Source organism: Cyrtonyx montezumae, unplaced genomic scaffold (assembly GCF_038088225.1).
Source record: "Cyrtonyx montezumae isolate F1298 unplaced genomic scaffold, pur_monq_1.0 scaffold_7, whole genome shotgun sequence".
NCBI classification, from domain to species: Eukaryota; Metazoa; Chordata; class Aves; order Galliformes; family Odontophoridae; genus Cyrtonyx; species Cyrtonyx montezumae.
The window spans coordinates 22,817,558-22,830,888 of NW_027072078.1; the positions used below are offsets into that span (position 1 = coordinate 22,817,558).

The 13,331-nt window shown below is 40.5% G+C and overlaps 1 protein-coding gene across 4 annotated transcripts in view; it reads right to left on the reverse strand.

Moving 5' to 3' along the window:
• XRCC5 (X-ray repair cross complementing 5) overlaps window positions 1–3,725 on the reverse strand; it is a 75,436-nt gene extending 71,711 nt beyond the window's left edge. For 3 of the 4 annotated variants that reach the window (XR_010623058.1, XR_010623059.1, XM_065750473.1), the window contains exons 1-5: window positions 3,686–3,725; window positions 3,188–3,301; window positions 2,502–2,685; window positions 1,329–1,377; window positions 525–647 (exon numbers count right to left, since the gene is read on the reverse strand). Coding sequence is in view for 2 of the 4 variants with exons in the window: in XM_065750473.1 (XP_065606545.1) it covers window positions 525–647; window positions 1,329–1,377; window positions 2,502–2,685; window positions 3,188–3,301; window positions 3,686–3,703 (488 nt within the window). In the remaining 2 variants the exon portion in view is untranslated. The remainder of the gene's footprint in view (window positions 1–524; window positions 648–1,328; window positions 1,378–2,501; window positions 2,686–3,187; window positions 3,302–3,685) is intronic. The other variant, XM_065750474.1, reaches the window with a different exon arrangement.
• Window positions 3,726–13,331: the final 9,606 nt, after the last annotated feature.

Here is a 13,331-nt window from a genome sequence, read left to right on the forward strand (position 1 = left end):
TCCAGGGAGGGGACATTGCTTCCATTTTCCAATCACACCATTGAGAACAATTCTCCAAGCCCACTCCCTCTCTTCAGTCTTGTTTTCCTATTGACATCACAACCAGGCTTACACACCTAAAACACTACCCCCACTATTTTTCCCAGTATCTCCCTTACCTAAAAGGGATCTAGGCTGTTGCTGTGACACAACAACCACTTCTAGTCTATTTCTGTCACACTGCTTTTCCCTCTTCACTCTTACAAAGACCTTCAGTCTCCCATTTTAGACTTCTGCTCTAGCTAGAAAGTTTCTTCTGCAGGTAAACATCACTTTAACATACATTTGCAAGTCATCTGATCAACAGGACTTCATTCACTGTAACTGAGAGCACAGGTATTTCATGTAACTGCTTACCACATATTGCCACACCTCTACAGAAACAAAGTATCAAATGATCACCAGGACCTTCATGATCATTATTAAGAAAGAACAGTTATTCTTTTTAAAATGGCATAGTGTATAACAGTCACATCCATACTTACAAAAATTGAAGTGAAATTCCCGTTTTCTTCAGGTTAGCAATGATAATTTCCAGCTGATCCTCACTGACAGGACTACTAAGGTCAGTAAACAGTTCAATGTGCCTCTTTTCAAATTTCTTTCCTCTTAAAATATGAAAAAATACATATATTTACATATGTTAGAAATATTATCTATATGGCATTTTTCTAATTCTGTACTTGTAACACATACACACACACAAAAAATGATAGGAGCTGTTCTCTCTCTCATTGCTCATATTTTGGGTAAATTTCAGCCTTTACCTGATTCCTCAAAGCACTTCAATTCCCCAAAGTTCAGGACTCTTACACAGTCACAGGGCTAATCACTAACTGCTTCTACACAAGCGGGACTGGATTTCAACAATGGAGGTACAATATTAATTATGATAAGGTTGCACTCCTATTGGAAGACCCATTAACATGCTGCTAGAAAGAGTCACAATTCCAGTCTCACAAAATTTGTTGACATCTTTTTAACAGAATCACTGTTTTTTGAAAACAGATTACAATAGAAGTAACTTTACTTAAGTAAGGCACTTAGGCTCACGATGGCATTAGTAGCCTCATTAATCTACCATGCAGTTCCCAGTTGAATCAAAGCTTGTAGATCACCCAGAGAAGCTAGATGTCTCCTAGGGATTCTTCAGGGACAGAATTCTGTATCGTGATGTTTGTTTGGTTACTTTAAAACAAAACATTTTCTATAATTATACAATCAGAAATCAGGTCAGCTCCAGAGCGCAAGTTTAGAATTCTATAAGAAGCTTTAGGATACATACTTACAATGTTTCCTTTTGAAGCAAGTCCATACACACTATAATTGCATCCAGAACTAAACAAAATTAAGGAAAACCTCATTCAGAACATTAAACACATCACAGAAGTATTCTGTTTACTAAACTATCTTCTGCCTTCACCCCTCTCCCCAGGCATTGTCAAAGATGCTTTAGGCAACAAATGTTCCGAGCTCAGTACGCTTCAAATATCTACTGTGCAAGAGGCTTCTGGATACCCTGTGTAGTTTGCAATCTTGCCTCCTTCCCACTCATCCCGAAGAACAGCAGTACTGATTCAGAGCTCAATCTTAACTGTCAACAAGGAGGATCAAGTGCAATGAAAGAGCAATCTAATGCATGCTACTTGGTATCCACAAACAAAATTCACTTGTACTTTCAAAATACCTGATCATTTTCCTCACGCTAGTTTATCTTAAAGCATCTGCACCTAACAATCCCTCAATAGGTTCCACTTCACCATAACTTTCAGTGGGAACGTATTTTTATTGCTGCTCACCCACTGAATATGGAACACAACTCTACTGCTAACGTGCATCCAACTGGCCAGACTGCAGCTAGCTGAAACAGATTCTGCAGCATGAAGAGAATTCATAACAATCTTCATGTGGTCAGGAAAAGGAATGACAGTCAAAGAAGAATTTAAGTGAAACTTAATGGAACACTCTTCAAACTGCCTTCTTCTAAACTTCACCTGATACAGCTAATAGAACAAACAACTCATAATACTAAGGCAATATTAGCAACACTTTATACAAAAACAAATCTGATAAATCCCTACTTTGTCTGCTTCTGGTATTTCTGATAAGAGATAGAAGTTAGTAATATTACATTTGATGTAAAAGCATAAATCAGGTTCTGCAATGCTACAGTTAAAAATGCGTACCTTATTTAAAGCCTAAAACTACATTATTATCTTTGTTCTCTTTAATTAATAGAACACTTTATAAAACCAACAATTCCCTATGGCCAAAGCTCCCTTTCTGAGGTTAAAAGAATGTAGAAAAGCTTAATCTGCTTCTGAACAAACTTATAATCACAAATTAGCTGAACTTCTAACAGCCCTTACAACTTCAGAAACAAACCTGAGCTCACTTCACAATGCTGACTTCACTCTTCTCCTTAGCTGAATCAGTTCAAGCACTCTACAACAAAAGGATACAGTCTGCTTGTTGAGTGCCTAGCTTAATCATATTTTGAATGTCTTCTAACAGATCAAAATCTGGCAGCATTAGAGACCTATGTACAGTAATGTTTTGGTATTGATCCCCACTGGCGAGGTCATTCTTTGTACCATTTGAGCCAAACAGCACTACAGCAACTTCATCTTTACTCTCAGCAAAAACCTGGAAATAGAAAACACAAAGTACACATAGTAACGTAGGTAGGTCCAAACACACCATGTTAGGCAGACAGCAAGCTGCAGTGATTTTGAAATAACATTAAGAATTTACTTTTCTTTGCTACCCTACAAAAAGGTAATCCTACAGGGAGTTCACTGATTTAGATATAATTAAAATAGCAGACTGACACGAGGATATCTGGGATAAAACAGGTAAAACTGGCTGATTCATTTCTTGAGATGAGTCATCACTATGGTCCACTTTAGAAATGTTGAGGGATTTTAGAGAAAGTGCAATTTTCTCCCTCCTGGGACTAAAAAAAGAGTGAGCAATCCATAGCCATAAAAGCACAGTGGAAACACAGAGGACTGCTCTGTTTAAAAACTAATTCCTGCACACTTCTCAATTATTTCAACGATTAGTAAATGAAGAAGTACTCCACAGCTCACAGGTATCACTGTTTCCCTTTTGAGCAGCTTTTTACCACATTCAGAGTCACAAATACCTGTCGCTGCAGAAACTTGGTCGCAACCTTCTTGGCTTGTTCCAGTGAGGACTCCTCCCCGGGAGCAGAACTGCTCATGGTGACGCCTACATCCAGGCACAGCACTATAGCTGACTGGAAAAGAAGGACAGCAAAAATAAGTTAGCAAAAAGGTCAGCGTGAGCACAGTCAGAGGGGTTAGCTCAGATCCTCGAATGTAGAAAACCTAAAGATAACCAAACTATTCCACCTGGTGACAACTGGTAACGCGGGACAGCCACAGAACCATTAAGGCTGGAGAAGCCCTCTAAGCTCAGCCAGTGCAGCCGCCCCGTGGTGCCAGCAGCTGCTGCGCTACAGCAAAGAACACAACTCCCCCACAGCACCTAATGCACAAGCCGCATTCGTACTACAGCAAAATCACTCCGCGGCCCCGCCGAGAGAGTGACGGGGTGGTCATGACCACGAAGGGACTGAGAAAAAACGCGTGCCCCCCCACTCTTCCCCCGCTGCCCTCACCTTGCCGCCGCGCGCCATCTTGCCTGCGCCGCGCTCAGCGCTCCGGCTGCGGCCTGGAGACAGCGCAGCGCCACCCCGCGGCAGGAAGAGCGCGAGCGGGGCTGAGGGGAGAGGCGGGGCTGAGGGAGCCATGATGGCTGCGGGCTACCCTGAGTGGGACGTTCAGGTCCTCCTGTATGTGTCTGGGGTTACAGATCCATCAACCAAGGAAATCACGTCTGCCTCCTTCTTTTGCTATTTACGTGTATGGGAAGAACAGAGAGATGAGAATTGATTAACTTAATTAGCAAAGTCTTTTCACGAACGGGCAGAAAAGCTTATTTTCAAGGCATCACAGTCAGTGAAAATTTAATTTTCATGCCAGGGTTGGGAAGTGAAGGCCCTGACTGATGACACAATATTGACAAACGTCCCATAGTCTTCTCTGCATCTTAGCTTTGACACGGAAGCTGAGAGCCAGGCTTTGGTGCAAGCACTCATGGCTAACTATGTCACAGTCACTGCAGACGTTATCCAAATAAACGTTTTTTGTTTGTTTGTTTTGCAAATCCTTTGTAGGATGCTGAAGTCCCTGGCCGCCATACAGCACCTCGTTCCCTTACAGCATCTCAGGAAAACAAAAGAAACTCAGCCTGTGATCATCCAGTGCACCAGCACCCAATCTGTCATAAGTGGGATCTTATAACCCTCTCAGTAAGACAGAAAACAAGAAAAAAAAAAGAAAAAAAAAAAGGCCACCTTCCCCCTTTATACTGCCAGATTTCCTCAGAGATATCTCAGACTAATCATTTCTGAAGCAAACTTTAATTCCCATTTCCTTTGGAGTTCCACAGTGTCCCCTTGTAGGTAATCATCAGATTTGATTAATGAACTCCATCTGGGGATGCTGGGGCTTTGTTAGCCTGGATTAAGACTTGAAGATCACTGCTGGTAAGCGCTTGCCAAGATATACTTGTGATTAATTGGCTATTTCCATTTTACAGAATGCCAGTCTCCGGGCATAAATAATAAATAGGTGAAGTCTCCAAGGACTCTGCATGCAGGGTGATCAGCTGTAATCTCATTTTTAACAAAGTGAGTCAGACCTCAGTTTCATCGAGGTTCTCACTCATTTCACTGCTCATTCTTTTTTGGTTATTTTTCTTTCCACCAAACTAATGAAGTCTGGGTAAAAATGAATACTCTCAGGAAGCAATAACAAGGGGGCTGTCTTGTTTCACTTCACTGGATGCCTTTACAAGACTGCAAAAAAAATGGCTTCCCTGTTTTCTTACAAGAAGCACTGTATAATCCAGAGAGATGCAGCTGGGCCCCAGCTGCTTTGTGACAGCTCTGAGCAAATGTGAATGGGTTCAGTGTAAAAGTAAGATGACTGCCTTTCTCCCTTTTGGAGAAACACCTGCTTGCGAGTATAAGCCAAAACTATGCTGCAGACCTACGCTACTTATGATGTCTGTTTGGTAATTACTGATGGTTGCCCCAAGAGATGTATGTGTAACATGCTCCGTTTGCTTAGTTGCTTCTGTGGGAAGCGCTTGCAGAGAAGCAACCTCAAGCGCTGCTTTCATTCTCTTAATCAAAACTAGTCTTTCACAGTGACGATCAGCTGTAACCCTGCTGCAGGTCCACAGGGTTTGTTCTCTTTCTGGCTATGACTCACAAATACTTAGAACATTGCAAAATTATGTATCTAATAAACATATATATATATATATATTTCTGAGGATTTAACAGCTCCCATCTGTTGGTCAACCTTCTCAGTCCATTTTCATTTTCAGTTCATGCTATGAAAGGGAATGAGTCTACTAGGAAACATGGTGAAATTATTGTGCTAGGAGAGTTAGAAAGCTAAATAGGAAGGCTCATCCAGGATCATCCAATCTCACCTGAACAGACAGAAGAAAAACATAATAAGGGGAGGCAATAAGCAATGAAAATGTGTTGATTTGATGTGTCCTGCCAAGCACTTTCCAGCTCAGGGACTCTGAGACTGTGCCTGATGTATTTACAGTCTCCTCTTTCTCTTTAGTCAGTTCCTTTCTCTTCTCTTGACTGTTCACTTAATGAACATTTCTCACGCAGACTAAAACTTCCACTGAACGTAATACACTGGAAGAAGAGGCTTTATTAGGTTTCACAGAGAGGAAAAGTGTGAAATAACAAGCCAGCCCTGTTTACAACCCTTTTTCCTCATGCAGTATTTGCTTCTCTCAATATCAGTCTATGTTAGTGTGAATTACAGTCTTCTGTAACACACATGTACCATTCTGCAAGACTGCTGCCCATCCAGTAGTTCTTCTACCTGACGTTAGTTGCTCCCAACGGGCAGCACCATTTGTCTAAAAAGTTGTCCCATTTTTCTTTCAGAGCATTTATTAAAACTGTGGAGACAGTTTTTTAGTCATAATCTCTGCCACTGTGCTTGCCATCCCTCTTCAGTATCATTGTCAGATTTCATAAGTGTATCTTGCAACTTCAACCTAATTCTTTGTATTTGAATACAGTGGTACAAGTTTAACTATAGGAGCAGGTACTTCATTGTCTTATAATGCTGTAATTTCATTTAATGCATTACAAAGTCTGTGCTCTGGGGTTGAATCAGGGCTGTGCACTGAAGTAGTCTTAAGACTCTTGCCTCATTTGTTAGAGAAATTAGAAGACATGGGGGGTGAGAGGGGGGGGAGGAAATCTTATACTCAAGTCAGGACATTTAATAAATACAGTTCTCCAATGTTTTTCAGCAGATGGCATGGTTCTGATTTACAGATTGCTTAAACCCCTGTTTCTTGCCAGTAGGCACTGGTGATGTGAGTCAATTTTCTTATGGCTCATTTTGAGGTACCATTTAGATCTGTGCACATGCTGAGCACTCACAGGTGTTCACAAAAGGACCTTTAGTTTCAGTGCAGAAAATGCCTTACTGTGCTAAAATTCTGAAGAAAAAAAAAATCAGCTGCATGTCATCTCAAAGGGGTGCTGAGACTTCAAAGAAATGCATAGCTTTTAAAACCCTTGCGCCCTTGTTGCCATGTAAACCTTCATCAGGATTTATGTAGCATGCTATTGCCAAAAAAAGTATCAATATTTATGTGAGGTACTGGGACATTACAGAGGCATGTATTATTGAGAGACTGCTTTGCTCAAATAAGTTTTGGCCACTCTTAGAAATGTAAGGTGTAAACTAAATGCTGGTTTGGAGACTCACTGTATGCTTTCACAGGCTCCACAATAAAAGGCTGGCAAATCAGAGGAAGCAAAGCACAAATTCCCATGAGTGAAGATTGCTTCAGAGCACGTATCCATAATGAATGTGGAGGAAAAGAGGGGTTAATTTTATGTGGTTCTCTTTACATTTTTTGTGATGTAACTTCTTAGTATTTGTAACCGCACTTTCACAAAAATCAAGCAACTTTTGGATGTATTTATAAGGCAGAAAAAATAATGTATTTTTTTCTTCTGTTTTTCACATCAGCCACTGGAGGGCGGTATGACCCCACTCACACAGGCGAAGCACTAAGCCTGGGAAATAGGGTAGCGCACCGAGCAAGCAACAGAGAACTCAGCAGAGGAATTCCTGCGTAAAGGTATAGTAAAAATCAGATAATAGCAAAACAGAAGAACCCAAATTGTTTTTGTTTTTTTTTTATGTTGTGCTTCTTTTGGAAAGCTGATTTAAAAATTTCTTCCTACATCTAAAGCTATTAAGCTGAGTTTCTGTTGAGGATGATGTTTTTGTGAGTTCTAAATCCGTGGATTAACCAAAGTATTTCTAAAGCAGACTACGTGAGTCCCACTCAGCCTGGTATCACAGGAGGTGAAATATTTCCCACTAAGTAACCAAAAACCTGACACGTGTTTCTACTCCTGAAATAACTCCAGCAGACTTTTCTGGATTAGTTGTTAAATCCATCACAACATATGATTGCTTTATTATATATTAGAAGAGTATCAGCAGAGTGTAGTTATTAGAAATAGTTTGGCTAGATAGAACTATTTCAAAGCACCTGGATTTTCAAGAGAAGCTGAGAGCTCATGTCAAATACTCTTGTGCTGGGGAAAGCAAAAACCCTGCAAGAGATTATAACACGGAATGTTTGAAAGAAAATAAAGGCAGTGTTTTATGAACAGGTACTAACTACAGAGTGAGTGTCAGTAAAATGAAATGGCAACTTAGAACACAGGGGAAAACATATGTTGCTATATAGAATATAGCAGAACAATATTTTGCCCATTTGCCCAGGAATCTTGTATTAGCTCCTACTGCGTTATCTCACAGGCAAAATTTCATCTTGTTCTCCACATGCTCTTGGTTTCCCTCTCTTTCACACCTCTTTTATGCTGTAAGTTTCTGTTTGTTGCTAGTAGCTGTCCAGCTGTGTTTTCTGCATTACTGGAAAGTGCTTTCATGCAGGGAGACTGTACTGGACAAAATAGCTGGGATAACTGTGTGAAGGATTTGCTTTGTGGATACAGAAGCATAAGCCTTAAGCATTCTCTTTGTTTCACCTCCACTCCTCCTCCAGGAACACACACGTATGCACATACACATACTCTGGCTAATTAATGGTCCAATTTAATCCTCATAGCACAGGGGTTTGTTCCTTATCCATTCAACTGGCCCAGGTGAGGGAACAAGGATAGTGATCAGCTCATGAGCTTTCCAAGCTAGGAAGAGAGGATCCCATTTTAAATCGCCATTTGCTTGCATGCAGCTGTAGGCAGACTGAAATCAGACTGAAAGAAGTTAGAAGCTTTGAAGAAATACGTTTTTGTTTATTTTTAAATAGACAAAGCAGATGTTAATTTTGTAATAACATCCTCTTGAAATAAATGACCAGTTTAGCCATCAGAAGGGGCCTGAGTTTAAAGATCCTCAGAGCAGTCCTGCTTAATCACTAGGATAGGTACAGTCACAACTAACAAGTGAAGTTCTTGCCTTAGAAATTGTTCTAATATTAAAATTCACTGCTTAAGTGGTGTGTAATTGCACTGCAGAGGAGTCAGCATTACTATTTGTTTTCAGTCTCTAACAGTAGCTGTACTGACACATTATTCAGAGCTGAAATGTAATTTAGCAACAGCTCTGCATGTACCCTGTGAGGATACCGCTCACTATATTCACTATTTCCCCCTTTTTTAACAATAAATGGAGATACTAATAATTATTTCTAAAGATTTCTTAATGCTCATGGAAAAGGAAATGAAGGTTAAAATTATTTGTGTTTATTAAAGGTGTGCAACTCTTCCATGATTAAAATATTAAGGAAAATCTCAATTACAACGGAAGGATATTGTAGTAATCGCAACGTTAAGGGCAGCTCACTACAAATACATTTAAATACATTCTAGAGAAAGACATTAGAAGCTGACACTTCTGTAGACAGGTCTTGTAGTTTAGAAAGACATACTGAATAGATGCCATATTCTCCCTATGATAACTACTCCAGGAGCTGTTGGAGTCATGCCCAGCACAGATACTGTAAAGATTATTCAGTTTACTCACAGTATCTGGGTTTCTTGGAATCTCAACTGCATCTGATTCAGATAACAAGACTGGAACATATTAAACTCTGTTTGTGTTCTATCACAGTGAACTAAGTGGGGAAGACAAGGCTCCAAGGTGACCTGATAGCAGCCTATCAATATCTAAAGGGGAACTACAGGAAAGAAGGGTCTGTGGTGACAGAACAAGGGGAAATGGCTTCAAGCTCAGGGAGGGTAGATTTAGGTTAAATATAAATAAAAAATCTTTTACAGTGAGGGTGGTGAGGCACTGGAACAGGTTGCCTAGAGATGTGGTTGATGCCCCATCCCTGCAGACTTTAAAGGTGAGACTGGATCAGGCCCTGGGCAACCTGATCTGCTTGTGCATGTCCCTGTTCATTGCCAGGAGTTGGACTAGATGACCTTTATAGGTCCCTTCCAACTCTAAGAATTTTATGAATTTGCTGTTATTTTGTTGCAGAAATAATTGACTCACCTTATCACTGTAATAGCATTAAAGTTTTGATATGTGTATGAAGATGATGAATATGACCTTGAAATATATCAATTTTAATATACATTACTGACAGAGAAACTTGTAACAAACCAAGCCCTGAGGGAACAAAGTGCAGAGGAGGGGGATGTTTCCTATCGCCAAAGAGAACATGATGAAATTTAGTACTTGTCCTTTTTTCTCTTGTGAAGTTAAATTTCTGGCTGAAGGAAATGGTTGGAAGAACAATCCCTAAGACACAGATCACATATAGGCAGAAACATTTTATCTTAGAGGGCTCTAGGTCGAATTCACCCTTGGCATACTTATGCCAGTGGATGCAAACCAGAACAGATTTTAGCTCCTGTTTTGAGGGGAAAGGTTTCGTCATAGCTCACTAAAAGCAAGGGCGTTCTTTAGCACAGGAAGAAACAGTCTGTTGGTCTGACTTGGATGCTCTCTTTATTTTAATGCATTCTGACAGACTTCAGCTACCATTTAATGACAAGAAATTAAGGAGACCAAAAGTTAATGGAACTGAGTGACCAAGGGGGATTCATGAGACCTTCAAGTCTTTCTCTGGGCAGCCTGTTCAAGTGCACTCACACTTCACCCGTTTATGTAAAAGGATGCTTGGGGGGCGTTTTGAACTCCATGGCAAATTACCCTGTTATCAAACACACAGCAAAAAGCCCTCCCTCATCATTAAATGACTTCCTGCTGAAGGAGAGCATCCTTTACTGCAAAAGACAAGCAAGCCTTCATCTATGTAATATCCCTTCTAATTCACCAAATTAACCGAAGGGTTGCTTTTCTAAGTGAATTAGATCCCTTTATTTGCATATAGGCATTTATCAAAGGTCTGAATTTATTCCAGCCTCTCACACGTTTTTGTGAGTTTACATTTCCCATACAGAGAATTTGGATGGACCAGTCCACTTCAGAAATGAATCTGAATTAATTTAACCAACAACACATCTTTGGAAAGAAGCAGGAAGTGCATTGGTCCCTCAGATAATCCACTGCCTGGGACAAAAAGGGCCTGCATAAGTTCTGAGCAAATTTTTGTCTATCACAGCATGCTGTACATCCTCACTTTCTCTCTTCAGCAGTTCTTTATATGCATCAGTATTCACAAGCAGTCTGGAATGGCTTTTCTTAACTACTGGTTGCAGCTTTAAAAGGAAGTCCACAGAGGTGGCCACATAGGGTCCATGCAGCAGCCCCTGATTATAGTTTCTGAGTGAGGAATTGCAGGACCCCAGGATTCAAAGCCCAAGCTTGGGAGCTTTAAAGGGTGAATTAGGAGGTTAAAAGAGACATATTGTGGTTAAAAGCATAGTTCACAATGTGACTTTCAGTCGTCTCAAAGAAATGGGATGAGAAATAGGCAGAATTGGTACCTTCTCCCCCCAGGGAAAATAAATTCAGTCACACAGATGCCTTTTGATTGGTGCAAGGGTCTTTGGTGAAAGTCTCTCCTGCTGGTGACCACTATACTATAAAATTGTTACCATTTACCTCAAAGGTGAGAAATACAAAGGTTAATAACTTAATTGTCTGGGCTTTCTACCTCTATCTCACCCCACCACACTAGGAAGATAAGTGTCCTTCACCAGCATCTTAACTAGAGGTGGGAATTCCCCCAACATACATCTGTTATGCACAGAGTCACATTTCCCTGGCAATGTCTGCAGTAGGCATCACACCAAGAGCACCTTGCTGGTATTTCCAGCTGTTGAGTTGGTTGTGACACAGCCAGTTTGATGGACCCTACATCAGTTTTAAAGCAAGCAGGTCACCTTTTGGCTTAAAGAGCTAAGTTACACTGAGGCTACGATTACTCTAAGCTAGTGATTTCTTTTGGGTTTTCCAGAGATCCATATCTGCTTTTTAGAAGAAAGACAACATCAACTACATTTTGCGCTATGCTAGGAGGTGGGTAGGACTGTAGTAATCCTGGGAGAAAACTGTGGGTGTCATTAGATATTTATAGACACCTAAAAGAAAGAACTTTACTGGTGAATTCTCCTTTTGACTTACCATTACAGACATATCTGGAGTAATGAGGGACTGTAAGACATCTTCCCAACAAAGCTGCAAATAGCAATTCCAAGTCACAGTCACACAGATCGTAGTTGTAGAGTTAAATCTACTTCCTTTTTTGGCATGGAAGCATGTCCTTTTCTACAGATCCTTGAGGCTAAAGCCAAACAGATATACAGTGAGTGAAAAATAAGAAACTGGTCATTTGTTTGCTCTGAATTAAAAAGAGAATCCAGAGCCCAAAAGTCAGATAGTTTTGGGTAGGCACAGGTTACCAAGAGGTTAACAGAACTATTTAAAACACACATTAAATTGGGTCTCCAAAGATAATGACTTCTAATCAATTATCAGCATAGAATGACAGTGTCCACCCCATAGCACTGTTTTGAACACAAATCAAGAAGAGGCATAAAAGCAACACTCTTCTAAGCCATATACGTTTTTATTCTCCACCCAGGCCAGCAAGGGTGGAAAGAGGGAATGCAATTAAAAATAACAGTCAGCAAACACACACTATCTTTACTTAAAATTTCAAACTAGAGCAGCCAGAAACACACTCAACAATTAGCATCACTGGAAATCCCTGCAGTTTGGCAGTGGCACATAAGCAGAAATTATTTTTGAGTTTCTGAAAGCAAAGGTAAAACAAGACAAAAACTTGTGCTTTATTCTATTACATCAAGTGATTATGATTATATATTTTGCAGCAGGCAAACAGCTCTGGGGATAACAAGCAAAAGAGAAAGCTATCCAGAGTTGTTTAGAGAAAAGTTTGAATAAAACTTTAAAAAATAGCACCAGAACTAACTCCGAGCTTAAACTAGCTTCCATTAAAATCAGTGGCAGAACAGCCTGATTTCAGCAGGAACAGAGTCAAGCTTGGTTAAATGTAATAAAGTAGAAAATACATGGTTAATTATTCAAGAATATCTTCAAAAACATGGCCCCCAAATGGTTTCACTGTACCCAGAAGCACAGCTACCGTGGCAGAGGGAGGACAGTAAAACTTCTGATGCTCTTTTGTGTTTACGTAGCAGTAAGAGGCAGATTTGGTTTTGTCTCCACTCTCTCAGGCTGTTTGCAAGCCTGAAAGCAAATCCTGCAGCTCAGCAGACATTTCACATAGTTCTATTCTCTAACTAGCTAGTGCTTATCATTCAAGCCCCCTGTAAGCCGAACGCTCTTTGTGCTACTGACCCCAGCCTTTCATGTAGCCTTGAACAGCTGCTATTTGGCAGTGACAGCTGAATTGGGTTTTCTCCCTCTGCAGTAATGCATGCTTGCCAGGCATCCTTTCTCCACTTTTCTGCCACATGTTGGGGCCACGAACACAATCCACTTCTTTCACATCAGTGTCCCTCCAGTCAAAAAACAGAACACTTGCCAATGGGCCTTCCTCCTCATTAATGCTTGCTAAGAATCACTCTTCCCACTCTCCAGCTATGTGAAAGCATGCTATTTCCATAGGGAAGAGTATTAAGCAGAGTGGCTGTGCTGGATGACTAGACACTGCTGGCACTGGCACTGCTTATTCTTAGTTTCTCTGTTAATTCAGAGGCACATCAAATGCCCTAACTGAAACAGTCCTGTGAAAGGTACTTCGCTGCTCGAGACTCAGCCAGT